General features: G+C 42.4%; 2 protein-coding genes across 4 annotated transcripts in view; one reads left to right on the top strand and one right to left on the bottom strand.

The window, feature by feature from the left end:
- Positions 1 to 11,458, bottom strand: part of EOMES (eomesodermin) — a 149,627-nt gene extending 138,169 nt beyond the window's left edge. For 2 of the 3 annotated variants that reach the window (XM_053410576.1, XM_053410578.1), the window contains exon 1: positions 7,046 to 7,945. The gene's annotated coding sequence lies outside the window, so the exon portion shown is untranslated. Of the gene's footprint in view, positions 1 to 7,045; positions 7,946 to 11,078 lie in introns of those variants that run through there. The other variant, XM_053410577.1, reaches the window with a different exon arrangement.
- A 2,474-nt stretch (positions 11,459 to 13,932) lies between these two features.
- The window catches only part of CMC1 (C-X9-C motif containing 1), a 40,184-nt gene continuing 29,245 nt past the window's right edge, over positions 13,933 to 24,871 (top strand). The window contains exons 1-2 of the mRNA XM_053409873.1: positions 13,933 to 14,119; positions 22,670 to 22,762. Coding sequence (XP_053265848.1) covers positions 14,095 to 14,119; positions 22,670 to 22,762 — 118 coding nt within the window. The 5' untranslated portion in view covers positions 13,933 to 14,094. The remainder of the gene's footprint in view (positions 14,120 to 22,669; positions 22,763 to 24,871) is intronic.

Here is a 24,871-nt window from a genome sequence, read left to right on the forward strand (position 1 = left end):
CAGAATTTCCTTGTTCATGGGATTAAAAAGTAACATACAGAAGACTAGAAATCCTGTTTCTTAAATTTCTCTATGAACAGACATTCAGGGATTAAAGCATTGGACATTGTGAAGACATGTTCTTACTAACCAGCCCAACAGCTGACATAGAAGCACGGGTCACTCTTTTTTTTAGTTTGCATTACAAAATTACTTACTTACATAGGTATCAAATGGATCATCTTCTGCTTTCCCACATAGCATATCTGTCTGAGAGTATATCTAGCAAAACAGCTTCAGACTGCGTGGGGGAAAGCATGCATGCACACACACATTTTTTTGGAAGGCAAATTACGTCTAAGCAAAATACGGCGATCTCATTTTAGACATATCTACAAATGTCCCCAACACTTTTTGCTGATATAAGAACAGGGCTTGACAATCTAGTGTATTTATCCAAACTAAAATAGCCACTCGTCTGTGCTTTAGTGCCATTTTCTGTCACGCCAGCATGACAGCACTAAGTGTTTAGTTGGAATAAGTGGTTCCATGTCCTTTGATAATACAACATGGTTCCAGCATTCTGTTCACTACAATTTCAGCTCCATCAGGGGTGGCACAAGGCCCCTTAGTATTCCCAGAGATTTTCAAACTCATGGCACATGTGCTCTTTTATGCACTCAAGTCGTCTGGTCCATTTGGACTGGGATCATGAGGGAATACAATTAGCCAGCCACTTTCTTTACACCGGCTAGCCTGCCAGTCTGTTTTGAGCCTTAGTTATTTTGATTCCCCTCCCCTCTTTTTTGATATCTGAATTCTCTAAGACAGAAGATTTCAGCAATCTCATATTCCTCACTGCACCAGAACAGAGTAGCCAGATTTGTTATGCTACTGGTAGAACTATTCTCAACTCAAATAAAACATATTCCGATTACATAAGTGTCATAAAAGCACTCTCTATTCTGTTTGTAAATAAGACTCAAATATGAAATCCTGCCAGTAAAGAAGAAAGGCGTGGAGTGAATTTTGCTCTCAGTTCTACTAATTCAAACTCTCATGGAAACGTCTCAAAGGACAGAGCACTTCCCTCTACAGTGGGTAGAGAAAGCTGATCACATAGAACCTAAGTTTAGACAACACAACAACACACACCGAGGCGTTGACATGTAAGTGCTGTTGCTTTCAGTAGAACTTTCAAGGCTGAAGCTGTGCATAGGATTGCAGTTGTACGCCCTATAGTATGTTTTGCAAACGAATAACATTTCGATTTCTCTTTGGGTGACCTTGAAAAAGGGGTACATCTTCATATATGAGGCTGGTAAACTAACTTATTGTTGCTCTTACAGGAATCACTCATATATTAGGAAAACCTAAATACAATGGATTTAAAGAATGGGACTACTGTAGTGCTTTAGATTAGACAAGGGATGTTAAAATAACTCATCTAGGAAGATCACATGCACCATGCCGGTCTAATAGGATTTAACTTTGATTGGCATTACTTTAGATTCCAAGGTAACATTGTCATTTGAGTCAGGGTGGAGAAAGTTTCGGCTTCAAATCAGGAAAGCGAGTGGGGCCATCTGCTTGTCAATCACATGATGTCATTGTGATACCACATGACTGACAGGTGGGCAGGCCACCCACCTGTCAAAATCTCCTCTGTGATTTTGCAAAGTGCCCTTTGAACCAGCCTCTACCTGCCAGTGACTCACAATGTTTTCATCATTAAGAGAACAGAACAGTGCCAGAGAGGGATAGGCATTAATTCAGCTGACTATCCAGATTACAGGCGACGAGTATGACCTGAAGCCAGACCACAATTCTGGATTGTGTCCTAAAGCAGAAGAATTATTCTAAGGATACTTAATCCCTACAATTGTTAAAGGAAAAATGCTATGTAAGAAAAATATTCCCATTCAGTAGCTTCAAAATTCAAAACCTGCCCACTGTTCACCCCAGGCATTGAAATGCATTAAAAGTTCCTGATCTTGCTGAGTTTCTGTGGATAAATCAAAGCCATATCAACTAGCAATAATGCAGCAGGATTCAAGTACATGCTGAAGTGTTTGGCAGATGGAGAATTAATATAGCAAAATGAAATGACAGAAGCCACAAATCTGGATGAAACAGAGAAGACTGGCTGAAGAGGAGGCATTCTCAGAGGATGTGCAGAGTGCCTTAGCTTCAGTTTGTGCAATTTTTTGTTGTTTTTTTTTATGCTTTGTTGTAAACACCAACAAAAATAGAAAAAAACCATACAATACGACACTTGTTACACCAAATACAAAATAAACAAAAGAATAAAATCTGTTTTGACAGTAAATCTTCTTAAGGTACATCTAACTTCCCGTCTTCTCCATGCTTCTTTTAATATTTACAAATTTATTGCATAAATTTATCTCTTCATTTTATAGTTAAGTATTATTCTCTTATATCCTTGTTTCTTACTTAGTACAACTACAGAAGTTATTCGAAGGCTGCAACCAAGTTCATACTACCACAATTGATCTTAAGATATGATTTGAAAACCTCCCATTTTGCAATACTTGTTTTGACTTATCTTTCATTTTTTTCAGCTACTTGGGCTAGCTCTGCATATTTGGCTAGTTTTTGTAACCATTCTGACCTGGAAGGGATTTTATCACTTCTCCATTTAGTCGCTATTAAGATTCTCGCTGCGATTGTGGCGTATTAAAAAAACTTCTTTTACATTCTTAGGAATGTCTGATCCTGTAATTCCAAGTAGAAATGCTTCTGGTCTTTTTATAAATGAAACTCTAAACATTTTTTAAAGTTCTACAGTGGTGCCTCGCAAGACGAACGCCTCGCAAAACGAAAAACTCGCAAGACGAAAGAGTTTTCCGTTTTTGAGTCGTTCCGCAAGACGAATTTCCCTATGGGCTTGCTTCGCAAGAAGAAAGCCCATAGGGAAATCTCCGGGGACCTCTTTTAAATGCTGGCGGTGGGGAGCAAAGCCTTTCGCCCCCCTCCGGCCTTCAGAAGAGGTCCAGGAAGGCCGGCGGGGGCCGAAAGGCTTTGTTCCCCACTGCCAGCATTTTAAAAGCGGCCCGGGATAGCTTTCCCGCTATCCCGGACCGCTTTTAAAATGCTGGCCATCGGGAGCAAAGACTTTCGCCCACCGCCGGCCTTCACAAGAGGTCCTGGACCTCTTCTGAAGGCCGGCGGGGGGCAAAAGTCTTTGCTCCCCCCCGCCTGCCTTCCCGGGATAGCGGAGAAGCACAGCGCGTTTCTCCGCTATCCCGACGGCTTTTGAAGGCAGGCGGGGGGGGGAGCAAAGACTTTCGCTCCAGGCGATCTTAAAATGCTGGCGGGCGGCAGCGAAGGCTTCGCTGCTGCCCGCCAGCATTTTAAGATCGCCCCGGGACAGCGGAGAAGTCTCTGCTGTCCCGGGAAGGCAGGCGGGGGGGGGGGGAGCAAAGACTTTTGCCCCCCGCCGGCCTTCAGAAGAGGTCCAGGACCTCTTCTGAAGGCCGGCGGGGGGCAAAAGTCTTTGCTCCCCCCCCGCCTGCCTTCAAAAGCCGTCGGGATAGCGGAGAAACGCGCTGTGCTTCTCCGCTATCCCGGGAAGGCAGGCGGGGGGGAGCAAAGACTTTTCGCTGTCCTGGGGCTTTTAAAATGCTGGCAGTCGGGAGGAAAGCCCTCCTGTCCCCGGAGCTTGCGGGGTGGGAGGTGGGGAGAAGGGCTTTTCTTCCCACCGCCAGCCTTCAGAACAGCCTTCTGAAGGCTGGCGGTGGGAAGAAAAGCCCTTGTCCCCCCCCCCAGCCTTCAGAAGAGGTCGGGGGACAGACTGTCCCCGGACCTGGTCTGAAGGCGGTTTCCATAGGAACGCATTGATTGATTTTCAATGCATTCCTATGGGAAAGCGTGCTTCGCAAGACGAAAAACTCGCAAGAAGAAAAAACTTGCAGAACGAATTAATTTCGTCTTGCGAGGCACCACTGTATATAGATGTCATCCCAGAAGATCTTAATTTTTTTACATAGCCGCCACATGTGCAACATAGTACCAGTTTCTACTCCACATCTCCAACAAGTACTAGATACATTTTTGTACATTTTTGAAAGCTTCCATGGCATCAAATACCAACGGTATTGCATTTTTTGAAGGTTTTCCCTCAAAGTATAACACGCAGTAAATTTCCAATTTACTTTCCATAATTTTCCCCACTTTTCATTTCTATATTATACCTGAAATCCTGGGCCCATTTGATCATGGCAGTTTTCATCTCTTCCTCTTTGACTTCCCAGTCAAGGAGGAGTTAGTACACCTTTGAAAGAGTTTTCGTTTTTGAGTTGACCAAATCCGTTTTTAATCTAGATATTTCTGGTGCAAATCCCTTTTCCTTATCTGTTTTAAATGTTTCAAATAATTAATTTCATTATTTGGTTTCATTATTATCAATTTGTGCATTTCTTGGCTTCAAAGCAGATGTGTGTTTCTATGAGCACACCTGTTTTACCCAGAATTAAGTGCTATGAAATATGCTGTTCTATGGCAACAGTTTTTAAAGGGTTTGTTTTTTTTTTACAATAAAAGTTTTGTGGCAGTGATGATCTTTGTGAATTTTATTATAGTGGATTGGAATTACTTGACTTTAAAATGTATGGGTTAAAATCTAGACGTTGCTCCATAATCTGATGTTACATTTCAGACAATGATGAAACTCAGGCATCCACAAGCTTATGCCTCATCATGGGAATTGATTCATCACACTGTAATCAGTCTTTTGGTTCTTATCTGAATACAGATTAAGATGCTGGAAAAGATTTACATCTTTGTGCTGTAGACGGAATGCACAAGAAAAATAGATTTGACTAGTGATAGGGTTTAGCCTCAGTACCAATTACTCAGAAAGGTGACCTGTAAAAGATTATTTCTAAACTGGATTGATGCCATTTCCCTTTCTTTTTTAATAACGGAAAAGAAGACTAGAAATAGTGCAAACCTTTCCTTTCCCTTCCCATTATTTACCACAGCAATGTCAAGTCATGGCCTCTCCATAGCTGTCAACTTACAGATTTGAAAATAAGGGACCAGCAGCCTCGAAAATAAGGGATCAGCAGCCAAATTTTGGCTTAGCTTATACAGAAATCCGCCACTGATGAAACCATGCTGCTTCTGCTGCCACTGACTGTGTTTTGCAGGGGGTTGGACTAGATGATCCTAAGGGTCTACAACTCCGACCAAAGAAGAGGGGCAGACAAAACTGATGAACGACGTTGAGATGGCAAAGCTTACAGGCAGAAACCAGGAAGAGGACCTCTTTAATAAAGAATGAGGAAAGTTTATAATTTAGTTGAAAAGCTATTGTAAAGAGTTACATACATTGGTAGGATTGACAGAAAACTTGTAGTAAAAATTTGAACTATGGATGGACAAATGATTTATAAAAATAAAGTTATGAAAGGGATGCAGAGGGGGAAATCACTACATTAAGATGCTGCACTAGTTGGAGGGTATGCAAAGCAGCACGCCGGGGCTGCCGTCGTCCTGGCGTGAGGAGTTCCATCAGCCCTTCTCCGCCTGAGATAGACTCTCGCCCATGCCATCCGCGAGCCCGGCATGAGGTGGTTGTGGCACCGTGGCGGCCGCTGAAGCGTCGACCTTCTGCGTCCCTCCCCATCCCCTCCTCTTCCTCCTCCCTCAGGCCACCTCCTCAGCCGCTGCCTCCGGCTTCCCCTGGCAGCGCAGCGGAAGTCTCGCAAGAGAGGGGCTGCCTGCCCGCTCGCTGCCGCCCGTCTCCTCACGACGCGCCCCTAAGGGGGCTAATGGGAGAGATGGAGACACGGCAGCTCGTGCATGCGTTCTCTCTCGCGTCGGAGGACCCCGAGCTGCTGCTTCCCTCCCGAGCCGGGCAAGCATGAAACTCAAGAAATTTAGGGGACATCACCAAATTTAAGGGACACGGCGCTGGGATAAGGGAGTTTCCCGCCAAATAAGGGACGGTTGACAGCTGTGGGCCTCTCTTAATTTTGTTATAGACCCCCAAATAGCTAAAACGTTTTCCACAAGTATAGACCTCAGTATCCATATACCCTGAATGCAACCATCACTGTTTTATTGTTTGAATGCACTATAAACCACTCTGGCATCTTATTTTTTAATAAATGTTTATGACCTGATCAAAGAAAAGATTCACAAATATGGCCTTTTGCCTGTTATCGTGGTTTATGAAAAGGTTAAGCGAGGACAGTGTTTAGGTAACTAGAAAAGAATGTGATGCAAGAGACATACTGTGAGGTAAGATGTCATGGCAACAGAAAAAGAAACAAGAGAAGAATATGGCCCACAAATCATTTAAATCAGCCTGTGCTGTAATACTGATGTTAGCATCTGAGGCAATACTTTCCCTTCCAGAGTCTAGACCATGATAGACTACTATTAAAATAATGATCAGCATAAAATATAGCTTGGCAATCTTACACTTGTGAACTCACTTCCTTCACCCATGTTCTAACATTTTCTTCCTTCTTAATCTGTGATAACTGCAGTTTGTGCTGGTATCTGATAAACTATAGTCTGATGTGGCATCTCTAGTAGGCAAACCACAGTTGCCATAAAGCAGCCTTCCCTAACCCAGTGCCTTCCAGATTGTTTTTGACTACAACTCCCATCAGCTCCAGCTAGCCCAGTTGTGCTAACTGGGGCTGATGGAAGTTGTAGTCCAAGCCATCTAGAAAGCAGCCATTTGGGGAAAGTTGCCACAAACCATAGTTTGCCTCCAAACTGGAATTGGAAACCTAGTTCAGACAATGTTTTTCAATGTTGGTTTTCTGAAGAACTGAATTTTGCCTAACTTTGATGTCATGGGATACTACTGTTATCACAAAGAATGGATCAGGGAACTGGAGCATACAACAACATGAGGCAAGTCCCAGACACAGTCCTTTAGTCAAACTAAACCATGATCTCTTTCATTTCAGCATGGGTCACAATCAGGTATTATGAGGTAATTCACATGGTCTTTGTTCCAGTCAGCCAATCACTGGGCACAGAAGTGTCTGCTCATTTGAATAACTAGCCTTATATAAGAGTTTACCTCCAATGAAGGTTCAGGCATTTGCAGGCAGGCAGTTAGACAGGCAGACAAGCAGTCTTGCAGTCTCGGTGTATGAAACAAAATGGCTTCACGGAGACTAATGCGTAGGAGACCACGGCCACGACCACGACCACGGTACAGGGGGAAGGCCAGGAGAAGGCACACAGTCCGAAAGAGAACTATAAGGTCTGTGAAAAGATACAGAAGGCAGAAACCAAGAATTAGAACTGCTTCCAAGTTGCCAAGGAGGATCCGGTCTAACAAGTTCCGAATGACCAGAGATGCTTGGGGCATGTTGCACTCCTATGTAGATGGCATCTACAGGAAAGTGTCCGGGGAAGCTGAACGCCTAAGGAGAAAGGAACGACGCCCCTCCATAATTTCCTCAGATGTGCAAACTGCCTTGAGGCAAGTCATGCCAAGAAAATACACCAGGCGAATTGCCTTCAGCAAGACTCGTTAGAAAAAGTATCCTTTCCCTTCTCTATGGCTGGCTTATTAAGGCTAAGAACAGAAAAGAGAAAGGGAAAGTACGGACACCAGCCTGAGAGAAATTACAATCTTCTGCCTGCCTAAAAAAGATCGAACATGGCCTTCAAACTGCCAAGGAATCCTGTAACCTACCACAGTTTTTCTAAACCAGCCTCACTACCAACTATTGTTTGAAGATGAAGAAGAATCTGGGAGAGACCAGGCCCATCACTACAACAACTATGCCATCCTAATAAAATCAACCTTCCGTTTAGGTATTTTCTGTTATGCGTGGAAGCAACTATCAGACTATGAAATACCAAAGACTTTCCATCTTTGTGAATCTGAGTCAGCAGAGAGAGATCAACCATACTTAGAAATGAAAAGACTATGTGAGGTGTTTCCTGAAGGGTCATTTCCCTTGCAATAAAACAGGATTAGCAGGATTGTTCATTGCACGTCTCTTTTTTATAATGGGGTCTGAAACTCTGCGCGTGTCAGGGTTGGGCAGTAATTTAAGGAGAAAGAGTTTTATTGAATCGGGGAATCATGATGGAAGATGGGCCATTACTGAGGTTGACAGAGGAATCACTTGATAAGACCTGATTCTCACATTCTTTTTTTCTGACGATGTGAAAATAGCAAGGTTGTAACATGGTGGTTGTGTGAAACAGCTTTCAAAGTTACGTCTCATGGACTAAGGGTTCTTACGGATTTGACAAAAATTAAAGGGTTCTCCTAAGCGTCAACAGGCTGCATATGGTCTTCACAGTGCCATATGCTGAAAGTTCAGTTTTCTTATTGCAGTATGACGTTAAAAACGAGAAACTGCAACAACTGAAGATAGTAATTGGAATCTTTAGTTTACAAAAAGGTGGGCAACCAGTAGGTCAGATTCTCACTCCATAGGCCAACTTTGACAAGTTGGCACAATAGCCCACCTGACATTATTATGACATCAGATGATTGAGAGATGGCTTGTCCCACCCACCTGTCAAAGCCCATTGGCCAGAGCAAGTGTGGGGAACCTTTGGCCCAACAGTTGTTGCTGAACTACAATTCCCACCATCCCTGGTCATTGGTCATGCTTACTGGGGATGATGGGAGCTGTAATTCAACATCTGGAGGACCAAATATTCCCCTGGTACAGAGCTTCACAAGCACCTGACAACCAGCTGGTTCTCACATGCTTAGGAATATAATCAAGCAATTTCCATTGAAACCACTGCCCAAACAGAGCTTGGTGCTTCTGGAACAGGGCATACTTACCCTGTTCATTAACTTTAAGTTATGATTATTCCTTTTTCCCCCATCCTGATGTCACATATGATGTCATGTGAGCATGGTTTTTTTTAAAAAAAAAAAACTGCCTCACAGACCAGAAGGGGAGGAGCTGGTGAGTCAAATGTGGCTCACGAGCCAAAGATTCCCCATCCTTGGTTCAGAGCATATTATAAACTCGCAAACACTTGCCACCATACCGGTAAGAAAGCAACTCTCATTGCTTGGGTTACATTTTCTTGTTAAATAAAACATAGTATAAGAATTAAAGTTCAGCAGACAAGAAAGTGATATTTCCCCCCTAAAAATATTATAGCCTAAATCAAAGTTTAAAGGCTTTTTTTCAAATTAAGTTATTTACTTGCTTCCTGGCTAATGCAGCCTCTAAGCCTTAGAATCCCAAACAGGGTGTTAGATTCTCAGGACCTCCTGCCCACAAATGTATTTAAAAATTTACATGAACAGCCTGTTTTGATAATACACTTTTATTGTGTATGCTCCAAAATCATTCGTAGAGGAGACACTATTGGAATAAGCCCATAATCAGTAAATGCTGTAATTCTGAGTAAATGGTGCCCCATATTGAACCATTGAAGTTGGTCCTGGCTCCTTGTAATTAATTTCAGCTACAGGTTCCACCTTGCCGTAAAATATTTATCATGATACAATGCTAAAAACAGATAGTATGTGTACAGACACGTTTGCTAAACCTGAATAACCACAACATATTATATCCCACCCATCTGACTGGGTTACCCCAACCCCTCAGACCAGCTTCCAATAAATTATAAAGGGACAAAACAAAACATCAAACATTAAAAACTTCCTGAAACAGGGCTGCCTTCAGGTGTCTATGAAAAGCTGTATAATTGTTTAACTTTTGTCATCTGATGGAAGGGCATTCCACGGGGCAGGCGCCACTACTGAAAAGGCCCTCTGCCTGGTTCCTTGAAACTTTGCTTCTGCGAATTATAGGGACAGAGATGCCTAAATTGTATAGAAATTTATGTATGCTACTACAGCAGCAAGAATACAGCAGCAAGAATGCCCAGAAGTATAAAGAAGCAGAAGTTCCAGCAAAGGAAGAATGGATACAAAAACTTATGGAATATGCAGAAATGGTGAAACTTAAGAAATCAAGATAACAAACTTTTTATAAAAGAATGGAAATGGTTTATTAAATATTTACAGAAAAATTGCAAACAGATAAAAACATTGGCAGGATTATTGTAATAACCTGCAGTTTCATAAGAGTATATATTTAAAGTAGATTATTAAATGAGGAAATTAAATGAATTTGGATATGCAGAAGATATTAAAAAATAAATTTAAGGAGCCACAGAAAGAGGAGGAAAGAAGTCAAACTTTGAAATGTTAAATTGATTGTAAAACTAATGAAATGTATAAACTTGAAAAGTATAAATAAAAACTTAAAAAAGAAAAGAAACTTTGCTTCTCGCAATGAAGGAACTGCTGGAAGGTTCTCAGAGCTGAACCTCAGTGTCTGGACTGAACGGTGGGAATGGAGACACTCATTCAGGTGTCCATAAACAACTTAAGCCCAGCACCGGGGATGGGGAACCTGTGGCTGGAGCACTTACATAATCCCTGCGCATTGACAGGGTTGTTTGGGAGTTGTGGGTCTGACAGCATCTGAAGGCAGGCTCCCCATCCCTGTCCCACATTATTAAGCAACTGCACCCTCTCAATTGCTGATGCCTGTTTTCGCATCTCCATCCTTATTTTTCTGTCCCATGTCTCCAAAAATAAATCACCATTTTAATCTCCCACAATGCCCCTGGCACGTTCTCTCTGGGGTTGTGCTACACCCCTATGCAGTGCTTTTTTCTGGGGGTACGCATACCCCTATACATTTTGGGAATCTATGTTTGGCCTCATTGAGAGGCAGTACAGTGGTACCTCGGGTTACATACGCTTCAGGTTACATACGCTTCAGGTTACAGACTCCACTAACCCAGAAATAGTACCTCGGGTTAAGAACTTTGCTTCAGGATGAGAACAGAAATCGTGCTCCGGCAGAGCAGCGGCAGTGGGAGGCTCCATTAGCTAAAGTGGTGCTTCAGGTTAAGAACAGTTTCAGGTTAAGAACAGACCTCCAGAACTAATTAAGTACTTAACCCGAGGTACCACTGTATTTCAATATGAGTAGGAAAATGAGAGTACCCCTAAACATTTAATTTTTTAAGAAAAAAAGCACTGCCCCTATGGAAAGGACACATCAAAGAGGGCATGCTCTATACTTCAATAGGCACAGACTCACCTCAGCTCTGCTGCATATCAGGCTTTCTTCCACAAATGTTGCTTCATATTTTCCGTTTTCACCCCTGGCCCGAATTCTTCCCAGCCCCAAGTCCCTTTAGCAGACATCTTCTACAAAGTGTTGTGCGTCCTTCAGAGCATCCAAGTCTCCTTTTTCTCAGTCCAGGCCCCTCAGGAATAAGTCCCAAACACCGGGAACAGCCAGTTCCTCCCAGAGCTGCCTCAAGGAAGGCTTTCCCTCAAAGAGATCCTCTGACTCCATGTCCTTGGCAGGATTGAACCCACGGCTCCTCCTAGACAACCACGGGGAGCAGCAAAGTCTGTTGACACCCCACTCTAACCACATTCAATGAGGTTTGTGAAATAGCCTGAAGAACACCCCCACACGGAAACAAGGAGAACTTTTCTCAAATATTTGTAGAAACTCCTTATTTAGGCACCCATCCTTTCCACTGTGTCTCTTCTTTCAGCTTCCTGGGGCATTTTATATACCCTCTTTGTCTCCCTTCCCTTTAGCCTAAGGCACTGCAGCTGAGTTCCTTCCCAGCTACCAGGCAAGCCAGTGGAGAAGGCCCAACACTTCTTCCCTCACAGGGGGAGTCTCCAGGCAATGTCCACATGTGGTCTTCTCAGGAGTTATTGCCTGGTTGGTGCAAACAGGAGTCAAGTGGCCAGGTGTGCCAGCACAGGAACCAGTGAGCCCTCATAGCACATCACAGGGGCATTGTGGGGGATTTGCACAGCGAGTAGGCCCAGTTTTCCCATGCTGCTTAGAGCAGGCTGTCAAAGCCAGTTGCCTCCACATAAGCCCACATGGGTGAGCGGGGCTAGCAAAGAGTCGTTGGGAAAATAATGATAAAATGGTGATCAATATATCAGAAAAATGCTGTTACTTCTCCAAAGACTCTCAGCCTTTTAATGCCATTAAACAGTGCAGTTTTGCTGTGTATTTAAAGTCTCTTCACACGTCATTAGGACACAATGTGTTTCATAAAAACAGCCTGGGGACGACGACCCTTAAATACAGTTCAACAAACTGTCCAGAGTGGTTTGAATTTATTTTATTATTGTTATTATTTTGATAACTGAACCTTTGAACAGATTACAAGTTCTCCTTTATCTCAGAAGCAAAAGGTGTGGAGACTTCTGAAATAGATAATTAATCTCCATTGCTATCTATAGTTTCATAGTTAACACTGTCTTGCTTGAAGTGTAAAAACACATTCACACTTTAGAAAATGGATGATTAACTAATCAAATGACAATATGAATGGTAGACAAACAGAGAAATGACTGCAAGCAGGAGCTATTTATGATCAGCCACATTTTGTGCAATGGAAAATATATTCTTTGTCATTGCACTGCACTTTTCAGACATCTCAGGTGGCTCCTAAAACTTTTTTTTTTTGTACATGTGTGTGTGCACCTTTGTGCATGTGCTAGGAAATTCATTCTGGCCCAATGCAGATCTAATTTGGGAAAGATCTCTCTTCAGCCATCTTTTCACAATTTAACAAACGACAGTACTGTACTACAATTCTCACAGTGCAATCCTATGCAGTAGAGTTTGCTCCCTACTAAGTACTGTATATATATTTTTAAGGGACACGGGTGGCACTGTGGTCCAAACCCCTTGGACCGCTTGCCAATCACAAGGTCAGCAGTTTGAATATGAATGACAGGGTGTGCTCCCGTTGCTCTGTCCCAGTTTCTGCCAACCTAGCAGTTTGAAAGCACACCAGTGCAAGTAGATGGATAGGTACCACTGTGGTAGGAAGGTAAATAGCATTTCTGTGCGCTCTGGCATTTGTCACGATCCTCCGTGCACCAGAAGCGTTTTAGTCATGCTGGCCACATGACCCAGAAAGCTGTCTGTGGACAAACGCCTGCTACCTTGGCTTGAAAAGCAAAATGAGCGCCGCACCCCATATTCGCCTTTGACTGGACATAACCATCCTGGGGTCCTTTACCTTTTACCATATATTTTTAGGATTGCAGCCTTAACACTCTTTCACTCCTGTACCTTAATAGAGAAGTGAAAATGAAGGGACTCTTTACACAGGGGTCACAATGACCTACCTAGTTTTTGTGAACAATGCAGGGGTAAACCCGCCCTACCCCACCCCAATCCGAGAGCAAAACTACTGGATAAAAGAAATCTCATGGGGCCAAAGCCCCAGCACTGTGCTTTAAAACGTGAAGTCATAATACAAGAGTGGGGCATGTTCTTCTGAATAACTCCCTAAATAATTGAGGCTATCCTCAGATATTGTGAACACAACCAAATAGCTGTTAAGAATCTAAGGGAGCAGCAAAACCCAACCAGGCTGACCCCCAAACTATAATATTATATTCGAGTCTGTGAAAACTGTCACGTTATGAAAGCATGTCCATATTTAGTAATTGTTGAGCTGATAGGTTTGGTGATAATGCCTGCTTCAACGTTCACATTGGTCTATCTCCTTGATTATTAGTTGTTCTCCCTTCTATTAATGGATGTATTTATTAAAAGACTTGTGTGTGTATTAAAAGTATGGGCGTTTGTTTTTCCTTCTTTGCCTCACAAGAAACAATCCCAACAGCCACCTTCCCAACTGGTTTTAAGGGGCTCTCCAGGCGATAATCTTGTCACGGTGACGTCACTATCGCTTTATCCTTCGAAGCTCCTCCCATTAAGAAGCCGGTCTGGAAGAGGCCGGCATTCGCCCCGCCCCAATAGGTAGAACCACGCCTTTTCCTTCGCTAGCCTTCCACGCGCACGCGCCCTCCCACGCTGTTCGTTCGCCTCCTTCTCTTCCGCTTCCTCCCTCTCTTCGACGCGTGCGCCGTAGTGCTGTCAGGCCGACGGGTAGCGCGCTGGAGCTTCGAATTCCGTAGCTGGCGCATGCGCCGAGAGAGTGTGTGGCTTAAAAAAAACCCCAAGGTTGAGGGACTATGACCATGTTGCTGGTGCCGCCGCGACTTCTGTAGCTACTGAGGTGCTTCCCTCCCCGCCCCTAAAGCAGGGAAGCTGGTACATGGAGCCTGCCCCTGGTGCAGCAGGTAGGGGCGGTTGCTACCCCCTCCTCTTGACGTGCCCGGGACATGAGAGTGCAAGGGGGTTAGGCTGAGGAGCTGCCAGTCCAGACCCGTGAACTTGCTCCTCGGTTCACGTGTGAACCCTTGTTCACGGGTTTACCGCCGACTCAAGGGCTCCCAGCCCTCACGTGCTCTTAGTTCCCTTCGTTAATGAAATGGGTGTAGTTGTCTGACTTATAAGATGATTGTTGAGATTCCTGCACTGCAAGGGGGTTGGACTAGATGGCCCCCCCCCCGGGGATTCCTTCCAACTCTACAGTTATATGATGAATGCCTCAGAAGGTTGTTCCACTTTTAAATTTAGATGAATGAAGAACACTCAACATTACCTCTACAAAATAGCCTGGTAGTGGGGCGTGTCATTTCAGGGGGCAAAACTTAATTTTTGCAAACTTCTTCAGTGAAGGGTCTTAAAAATATGGTTTTTTTGAGGGGGGGGATTCAAATCTGCTATTATTATTTTTTTGTGACCAAACAGTATTTAGCTTGGTAAATCTACATTTGGTGAAGAAGCACATAAACGGCTTTTGGAAAACCAAAGAACTTTAGTTTTACCTTCTGAAAATGTAAGGTAATGTTTAATATTAATATATAATATAACTGCAATAATTTTTAATGATTTCTGTGCAGTTTTACACACATTTTACTTACCAAGCAAAAAAGCTAAATTATATTAATTTAACCAAAACATATTTTGAATTCCCAAGTCATGATACAACTTGTAAGCCCTCCTCATTTTTTGGAATTTGAAAGTTGAAAAATTCAACATGCTTTACTGGTAAGGGCCTTCTTGGTAGTGGTTGTGGATTACGCTCCCCAGAAAGTTTTTTCTGTCTCCTACCTTGTTCGCCTTCTGATGACGGACACAGAATTTTTGTTTTCCCAAGCTTTTTAGATACTATTTTAATACTGCTATCTATTTTATGGATTTTGGTCTCTCTCACACACCCTGGTATTTACCGTATTTTTTGCTCTATAAGACTCACTTTTTCCCTCCTAAAAAGTAAGGGGAAATGTGTGTGCGTCTTATGGAGCGAATGCAGGCTGCGCAGCTATCACAGAAGCCAGAACAGCAAGAGGGATTGCTGCTTTCACTGCGCAGCGATCCCTCTTGCTGTTCTGGCTTCTGAGATTCAGATTATTTTTTTTCTTGTTTTCATCCTCCAAAAACTAGGTGCGTCTTGTGGTCTGGTGCATCTTATAGAGCGAAAAATACGGTATATTTTAACTGACTTAATTTTTTTCAAAACCACCTTGGGAATGTAATTGTGGTGTAGCATTAAAATAAATATAATACATACTAAGGTACACTTAGTAGTATTATCTTTTGTGATGCAGATAGTGGGACTGAGGCTAGAGAAAGGGGCTTACCTAGGGAGTTCATGGCAAAGTTAATACTTCCTGATTGGTATAGCCCAGCTACGCTATACCAGTTCTCAAGTGTACTAGATTGTGTTGGTTCTAAAAGGGAACAGTGAACTATACTTCCGGACTAGCTTGATCCTCTTTGTTGTTGTTTTTCAAATTATTTCTTATAATTCATGGGCACATTTTATTTGCACTTTAGCAGTGGCCTTTGCTTACGATTCTTGCTTCTATGACACCACTACTGCTAGTTATAGTTTGTACAAAGATAGCATGTAGGCAAACACACCTGGGAACATAGGAAGTTGTATTTCAGTAGGGCCACTTTGTCTGTCTTTTGGCTGTAGCTTTTTTTGTTTGTGGCATTTATAAGTGATCCTGTAACAAGTTTTCAGGGTAGGGCTGTTTTTTGTATTGTTTCTTTACATTTTCTCAACCATTTGCAACTGGTGTAGATAATCTTTAACTTGCATAACACCATAATCTTACCCTTTCCTATAGTTGCATAACTTAATGGTTTTGCTATGTAAACCAATTGAGCCATTTGTTCCCATGTAAATAGATTCAGGAAGGCAATTTTAATCTTGACCATGGTGTTTGGATTTGGGTGGAAGGTAAACTCTCCTCATTCAGAGGTCTTGCCTACTGTACCTCACCCCAGCTTCTAGTTACTTTTTTTTTAAAAATGACACATTAATTACATTCACAGAAAAAAGTTACCTCTAGCTTTACTCTCAAATTGGCCTGTTAAAAATTGCGATGATTAGCCTAAATCTAAGGGACTGACAAACTAACTCCTGCTGGGTTTGTCTTCTATGGAAGTAATATATTCCAGGAGAAAGGCTGGCTGTAGCAGACCTCACAATTGGTCATCAGGTTTTTCTTCACTCTTGAATCTCCAAAATACAGTATTTTATTAGCAGCTCTTACATTCCTATACAGTATGCCTCACATTTGCCAACTTTTCTGTGTTATTTGACTCCCTTTGTATTTCAATTCTATCTCGGATTGTTTTTGCTGATATGAGGAATCATCTTGTTTCTAACTTAGAAAATCCAGATCAAAATGTATTGTACCCACTCTTGTCTAAAGGAGGATTTGATGGCTTCAAAACAATCAAGGCAGTTGACACCAAACTTAAATATGGTTAATACTACAGTATTTGAAACTGATTTCAAAACACTGGCTAATAGCAAACCCAGGCTAGCATTAACCGTAGCTAAGATTAGTGCCCAGGTTTTAACCATGTTTAACATGGGGTGGGGAAATGACTACAAGAGGGGCATCAATATAGTATGTAAGCCCAAGGCCTGCTTCTGGCTTCTTACACCAGCACCCTAGTTGAGAACCACCCTGAGATCTACAGGTATAAGTCAGTAAAGATAAAGGGACGCCTGACCGTTAGGTCCAGTCACGGACAACTCTGGGGTTGCGGCACTCATCTTTCTTTATTGGCCGAGGGAGCCGGCGTACAGCTTGCGGGTCATGTGGCCTGCATGACTAAGCCACTTCTGGCGAACCAGAGCAGCGCACAGAAACACCATTTCCCTTCCTGCCGGAGCAGTACCCATTTATTTACTTGCACTTTGACGTGCTTTCGAACTGCTAGGTTGGCAGGAGCAGGCACCGAGCAATGGGAGCTCACCCCGTCGCAGGGATTCAAACCGCCGACCTTCTGATCAGCAAGCCCTAGGCTCTGTGGTTTAACCCACAGCGCCACCCACGTCCCATAAGTCAGTATACCAATATAATAAATAATAATAAAAAAGCATAGACCAGGTTCAGCAGCACTGGCTGTACTCCTTTCTATTCTTCTCATCCAGAATCCAGCTACATGTTTTATGTTCATCGCTTAGCTCTCATGTTTATTTGTTTTGTTTTCCCCCTACTACAACAGTGTCATACTGGGGGGTGCAAACCTTCTCTCTCATGTTTTCACCTTTGCTAGAAAAACACTTTTTTATTTTTTGAGGAGTTCTACATGCCCGGTTCTGTCAAGGCACATTCTCACCTGTGGTTGGTGATGTGCTAATAAGTGTATGACTGATACATGGTTGCTGGAGATCTTCCTCCTGGGACCATTCTTTCCAGCAGCAATATGTGCTGAAAATGTTGTGCTTGGCTTTGGCAATGTTAAACTCCTTAAGTGAAAGCCATTGCCACTTTACCTTTGCTGTCATGTATATCTATCTCTGCTTGAGGTTACAATGAAAGTGGTGACGGTGGTGTACTTATCATACAGAGAGAAAGACGCTTTGCGTTTAAGAAAGTTGACGAACTTGTACTTTGCAAGCCAAAACACTCAAGTCTGAAATTCCCTGTAATTTGCTTGGTCTTATGACTTTCACTAATGCTGCAGTCCTTGGCATACATGCTTATGAAACAGGTCCTGGTAGGGAGCTCTCAGGGCTCAATGTGTCATTTCCTCTTCTCCTGCTGGAATTTGTTCTAGGAATCTCAGGAGGTGCTGTTTGCAACCAAGAGGACCTTTTCCCAGCTTTGCCTGGTGTGTCCCTGCATCCTTTCCTTGATCATCAGGGCCTCGTCTCCTTATCTCAAGAGTGGCTAATTTGTGGCCCTCCCAGCCTTGCTGGTTTCCAACTCGCATCATCCCTGGCCACTTGCATCATCCCTGGCAGGACCTGATAGGAGCTGGGAGTCCCAACAACACTTGGACTCTCTCACCCCTGCCTTAATCCATATCTAGATAGTGTCTTGATTTGGAAGGGGTAATATAATGTGCCCTTGGTTTGGCAGCCTTTGAAGAGTGTTTTGAAATGGCTTTCTATAGAAGGCTGCAGCAGGAATTGTAGCTTGTGCAAGGCTGGAAAACGAGGAGTGGGGACAGGGAGTGGAAGGGCACCTGCTAGCTAGAACATGGGTAGGCAAACTAAGGCCCGGGGGCCGGATCTGGCCCAATCGCCTTCTAAATCTGGCCTGCGGACGGTCTGGGAATCAGCGTGTTTTTACATGAGTAGAATGTGCCCTTTTATTTAAAATGCATCTCTGTGTTATTTGTGGGGCATAGGAATTTGTTCATTTCCCCCAAAAAATATAGTCCAGTTCCCCACAAGGTCTGAGGGACAGTGGACTGGCCCCCTGCTGAAAAAGTTTGCTGACCCCTGCGCAAAAGGGGAGCTTCATAGCCAGACACTGGAGAGACCTGTCAGGAGTAAGCATGGACCAATGGTATCAAATAGCATGGGGAACAGCCTTATTAGAAAAACTAACCAAATAAACTGAAATTGACACGGGGACAAATAGAAGAAGACAGCTTCACCCCAATTTGGTTCCCCTTTATCATATATACAGCCCAACAAGACGACAACAAGAATCCCCCGACAGCATACGAATCAATCTGTCTAACCTGATTCAAAAATACACACTCATACCCCGCTCACACACAAAAACAATTCTCACTACAGCCAACCAAAGACAACCAACCACACCCCACCTCTTTCACCACCAAGGAAATACAAGTGAATAGTAAGAGAACCCATACAAGTAACACTGACACAACCCTTCACACACGCTAAGTAGAATAATAGAACCATAACTATCCCACCCCACCCGCCGCTCCCTCCTTCACCTCTCTCCCCCCCTTTTTTTTCTTTCTTTCTTCTTCCTCTTCCTCCTAATCGTTTAAACCAAATCATAAACCAAGAGCTCATACCGTTGACCACTGATAATGAAACATATGTTGTGGATATTTTCCCACATTTATTGTGCTATTTTTGTGATATACAAATGACATGAAAAAACTTGGTATACTTATTTGTATAACATCATTCTTGTTTATAAAACCCAATTAAAACAGCAAAAAAATAAATAAAACGGGAAGGCTGGCATATCGAACAACAGTATTCCACACCGCAACATTTTGTTGCGGATGTAACTTGCATTTAATTGCTGTATTTACTGATTGAAGGTTCAACCACATAGAAAAATTGGCTTGATGTGGAAGGAGGGTAACTGTTCTAGATAAAGTTCCCTTTCCCCACACACCCCAGGCTCGCTGTATTGATTAGCATTAGAATTTGATGGGGAAAGCTATCTTTGCTTCTTAAGCTTTTACCCGCCTATGACAAATCTGGACATGCATTTCCAGTTCACCCTCCAATTGATCAGTTCGGAAAGAAGTCAGAGGTTAAGTTCAGTGTGCCACTCTAGGGCATATGATAGGATGCTGTGTAATTAAGGTGGTTAAACTTGGCCTTCTACATGCATGGCTCAGAGTGGATTTGTTTGGTGTGTGTATTGTTGTTTTTTTAAAAAAAAACTTGGCAAAAGGCAAGAAGAGAATGCATGGCTGTAAAATGTACTTTCTGTGCAACAATATTTTCTCTGAAGGTCCTATAATTCCCAGGGGGCTGTCTGATCTGCCATCTCTCAGCAGTTGAGCTGGTTATTCTAAGATGACTGTAGATAAAACAGGTCAGATGAAACTACTTGCAGAAACAACTCTCCCCCTTCTCTACTAATTATATTGTTTTGTATCTGAATTAGTCAACATATATAGTTGTGCTTTCCTTCTGTTCATGTTTTTACTTTTATGTTTCCCCAAAATGTTACAGAATTGGTTCAGAATCTGATCCCCAACCTACAAGAATATAAGCATTGTGACTTTTTTTCTTTTTAGCAAACATGCTTGTCAGTATTCTCATAATCCAGTACTGCTATATTGCAAGAACACATGAGCCCCAAAGCAAAATGTAAGATAACAGATTCAGCCAGTGAAAAAGGTGAAAATTGACTTCAAGGTGATGATAGAATAGTGAGAAGTTAAAGCTTTGAAATTTTTTCCCTGGTGTTGTCATCCTTACTCTCTCTCTTAATTTGAATTGATGCGAATCTAAGGTAGTACAATCTCAACATTTGAAACTTATGGAAAACACAAATGTATACAATTTTCTGGGCTATTTTTAGAAACGAACCTACATAAAAGCAGCTAAAGGAACTAGTAAAGGAACCAATCCTGCGTATGTTTCAGTTGCTGGGAAATTTCTCTGAATTCAGTGGGGCTTACTCCCAGGAAACACTGCATAGGATTGTACCAAGCTGCATAGTGGTTAATAAAATGAGAGTTTCACGGTTCTAATAAGCCACTCATATGTAGCAATCTCTGCCTCCCATTAACTTCTGGCCTGTTTTATCAGAATGCTGTTCGCAGGTTTTTCTTTGTCAAGGAGAAGAGCTAATGTCCCATAATATGCAACCCTTTCCCCCCCCCCCCCAGGTACAACTGCTAAACCCTTTCTTCTTCTTTAGTTAATTTTTTATTGAAAGTTTTCAACATAAAATACAATAAAAGTCAAACTAGATAAAGAAAAGAGGAAACAAAAAAGTATTAAAGGCCCTTCATCACAATTATATCATATCCTTTATCCATACACAGAAAGGTAGACCCTCCCAGCTCCCACCTGGGAGCCTGGTTCTTCCCCCAGCCTCCCACCCTGGGAGACCCTTTCTACCCTGCCTCTCAAACAGGGACCACCATCTTCCAACTGTTACCTTCCTGTGGAACAAGGCACGAGTGCTAAATTGATGTTTGGAATGATTAATGGACTGGGTGCTAATCTGAAGCTCAGTCCTGAAAAGACAGTATTGATGGGTAGTTCATATGTTTGGGAAGCTGGTGTTCAACCTGTTCTGAATGGGATTGTACTCCCTTTAAAGTAGGGGTGGCTAACCTGTGGCCCACCAGATGTTGCAGGACTGCACACCCACATCATTCCTGACCATTGGCCATGGTGGCTGGCACTGATGGGCACCGGAGTCCAACAACATCTGGAACACCGCTGATCTTAAGGATCAGGTCTGCAGTCTTAAATGCTGATTGCTCCAACTCTGCCATTGGAGACTTCATGGCATGCTGCACCTTTTACCAGGTTAAAGTACACCAGCTGCAACCCCACCGAGCTAGAGATAGCCTGGCCACTGTCGCCCATGGCTTGGTAACCTCCAAATTGGATTAGTACAGTGCGTTATATGTCTCACCAATCTGTCAATCAGTGTTGGTGCACAAACTGAAAATGCTTTAAAAACAATGCTTTGCATGTGTCATATTAGCTACAGCAGGGATGGGGAACCAGTGGTTCTCAATATGTTTGTGGACTACAATTCCCATTACCCCAGGCTAATGCATGCGATAGAATTAGGTTGATGGGAATTGGAGTCCCAACTGCAGCTGGAAGGGTCATAGATTCACCACCCCTGAACTAAAGTGATGGAAAGGTTATCATTCCTGGGTCTCATATTGTGAAGTTATCTGCTGTTCTTTATTTCTATAAAGATGAAAGTTATAATGCTGCTTTTTCTGTGTGATTGGTTCATATTCCTAAAACCTGATTATGAGTATATTGCTATGAGCCGGTGTGGTCAACTAGTTAGATTGGTGCAGGCATCCCCAAACTCGGCCCTCCAGATGTTTTGGGACTACAGCTCCCATCATCCCTGATCACTGGTCCTGTTAGCTAGGCATGATGGGAGTTGTAGTGCCAAAACATCTGGAGGGCCAAGTTTGCCTATGCCTGGATTAGTGGAATGGGGCTATGGCGAATGGAATTCAGATCCTGGTCATTGAACAGCCTTGGACATGTTAGCCCTTCAGAGGATAAGATGGGAATGGCCCTGGCATGTCAGATTCCTTAGGCATATTGTTTGCAAATACAGCAAATGAAGGTATTGGGTGGGAGTGAAATAAGTTGTTCTGTGCTTGGAATGAGATCCATTCACATGGCAGGACTTCCCCTTCTGCTCCCCCCACATACCACCGGATGCTGCCTAAATCACTTTGGGGTTTGCTCTCAGTCCTCCACAACAGAAGATTATGTGGGAAGACATGCAGGAGAAGGAGGGGGTGGGAATTCTATTGTACAAGCAGACTTTCTATGTTGAATTCCACCCATTGTCATCTTCAGTGTTACCTTGATATATTTTCCAGTGGAAACCCACCCAGATGGGTGGGGTATAAATAATAAACTATTATTAAATTATTATTAATTGTTGATAGTAGGACGTCATTATACATACATGTGTTTTGTTTCAGAACTCCGGATGTATTAACATCCCTTCTAAACAGCATTCTTGTTCTTTCAGTTCACCTGCGACTTGCCATCTAAACATAGAAATATTTTTGTTCTCTTGCAGAGGAGCCACAGCTCAGGCACGTAGAAAAGGATGTTTTGATTCCAAAAATGATGAGAGAGAAGGCCAGGGAACTATGTTCTGATAAAGTACAAGGTGAGAGTGAAATTCATCAAAATACGAAATCTAATCACTTATGTGACCTGAATTTTATCATTTTCCAAGCTGTCATAGGAGCAGTGAACATAGGTGTGTGATTTTTATCTCTCTTCTTTATTGCATACTCAGTAAAATGCATTGTAGAATGCTGGGCTGAAATAATTTGCTGAAAAGAGTTTGCTGCAACCTGGGCACCATACTGAAGAAAGGAAGTATTCCGTACTTTTCTTTGGGAGGGATAAAGACAGGATCATAACAATGACTGCAACACAAAATAGATTAAAAGAAATTAGGCATGCTGTTGGGCTGAACCTATTGGTAAATATCAATGACAAATATTCTCATTTAATTTGCTCTGAAGGGCCAGGATATTGTTCCCAGCTACCTTGATTACCAGAAATCTGTGGGCATGTGCACTTGCTTGCAAACTCCTAAACAGCTTAGGGTGTACCCTTGTTTCTTCACCCCCACTTCCTTTCCTTTTAGTGTCTGTATAACAACACAATGGCATATTTGCAGAGAAGTGACATTATAATTTTTGAAGTTGTCAGATGCTTCAGTCCACCTGGAATCACTAACCCAGTTCTATACTACAACTCTCATTGAGGCAAACACATAATGGTCAGGTACCTTAGAAGAAGCTGATTAGGGTTATCCAGTATTATGCCATCTGAAATTCAATTGGAGCGGTCTTGAGAATGCTGTTGTACGCTGCATTGCACCCGTGCATGTCAGACCATGAAAGATCCTCCTTCACAGGCATTGATAATCTTCAGATTGAAGGTGGAGGAGATTCCAGTGGCTGCCGGGAATGTATCTCCCTTTGCAGAAAGCAAGCTGGAAGCTCTTTAAGAGCAGGAACCTGCTTATATTTTGCCTCTTTGAATTCTGTAAGGAGCCATATACACAGACAGACCTGTATAAAATGATAATAACTGGCAGAGATCTAAAATAATAAAGTCTGTATTTTTCTTTGTTGCCTGTAGTTAACACTGAGCTTTATACAAGTTAAATTTGATTTATAATAGTGCATGGCTTTTGAGGGAACGAGAAAATGGCATAAGACTCTCACCTCTGCATTCAGCTAAACTGCCAACGTGCAGAGCAACTCCCCATATGTTTTGGAATTGCAGGGGAAAGAGGTGTGATGTTGTGAAAATTGCAAAATAACCTAAGTCCTGTGAACAGGAGAAAAATAGAGAGGCTGAAAGCATTCACTCAGGGGAAGTAGGTCATATAACTGGGGGTAGTTCCTGTACTTCCAGACGTTGTAGCTGTTACCTTGGGTATGCAGATCAGCATAAAGGACAATCAGTGATTTGAGACCTTAAAACTATTTCAAGTATTTCTCATTGAAACTTTTGACACTTAAAGAACTTGGGAACATGATTCACTGTGGTGTTAGCGTATGAAGAATAGAAATAGCTCTGTACTATAATGCTTTTAATATGAGATGTAGCCAAATAAATGGTGTGTGCATTGGATAATTCATTTGATTTGTCAGAAGAAAAGCCAGTAACACACTTTTGAGAGTTGCACCGTGTTTAACAGAAAGCAAAAGAACAATCATGCTTCTATTGAAATTACATATTCAAGACCCTGTTACAATTCATTGACTTTTTGGCTTAACATCTGTGGTGTGTTTTTTCAAGGTTACCCAGACAAAGTAAGATTGTATTCTGTTGTTTAATGTGCAATGAATATTGACAGGTTAAGTACCTAAGGATAACTGAAAATAGAATCTGTGAAAGAATAACTAAAAGTAATTGTATATTTTTGGCTATGAAAATCTTAAATGCTTTGCTTGGTGATATTTATGGTGCATATAAGATTTTTCCTAAATATTAAATTTTTATCCTGGTGTATGGATATCATGTTTAGCATACCATATTGAGTATAAAACCCAATTATACTAATCAGTAGGAGCTGAACCATTGACTTCGATAAGATAAAGATTTCCAGAGGGGCAGCCATGTTTATTTATTAAATAAATTTTTATATCCCGCTAGTCTCTTGCAGCAAAAAACAACAGTTTTGTGGTATCTTAAAGACTATGACATTTTCTGGTGGCATAAAATATTGGTAGGTGGTATCGAGAATGGTATT

Source organism: Podarcis raffonei, chromosome 12, assembly GCF_027172205.1.
Source record: "Podarcis raffonei isolate rPodRaf1 chromosome 12, rPodRaf1.pri, whole genome shotgun sequence".
NCBI classification, from domain to species: Eukaryota; Metazoa; Chordata; class Lepidosauria; order Squamata; family Lacertidae; genus Podarcis; species Podarcis raffonei.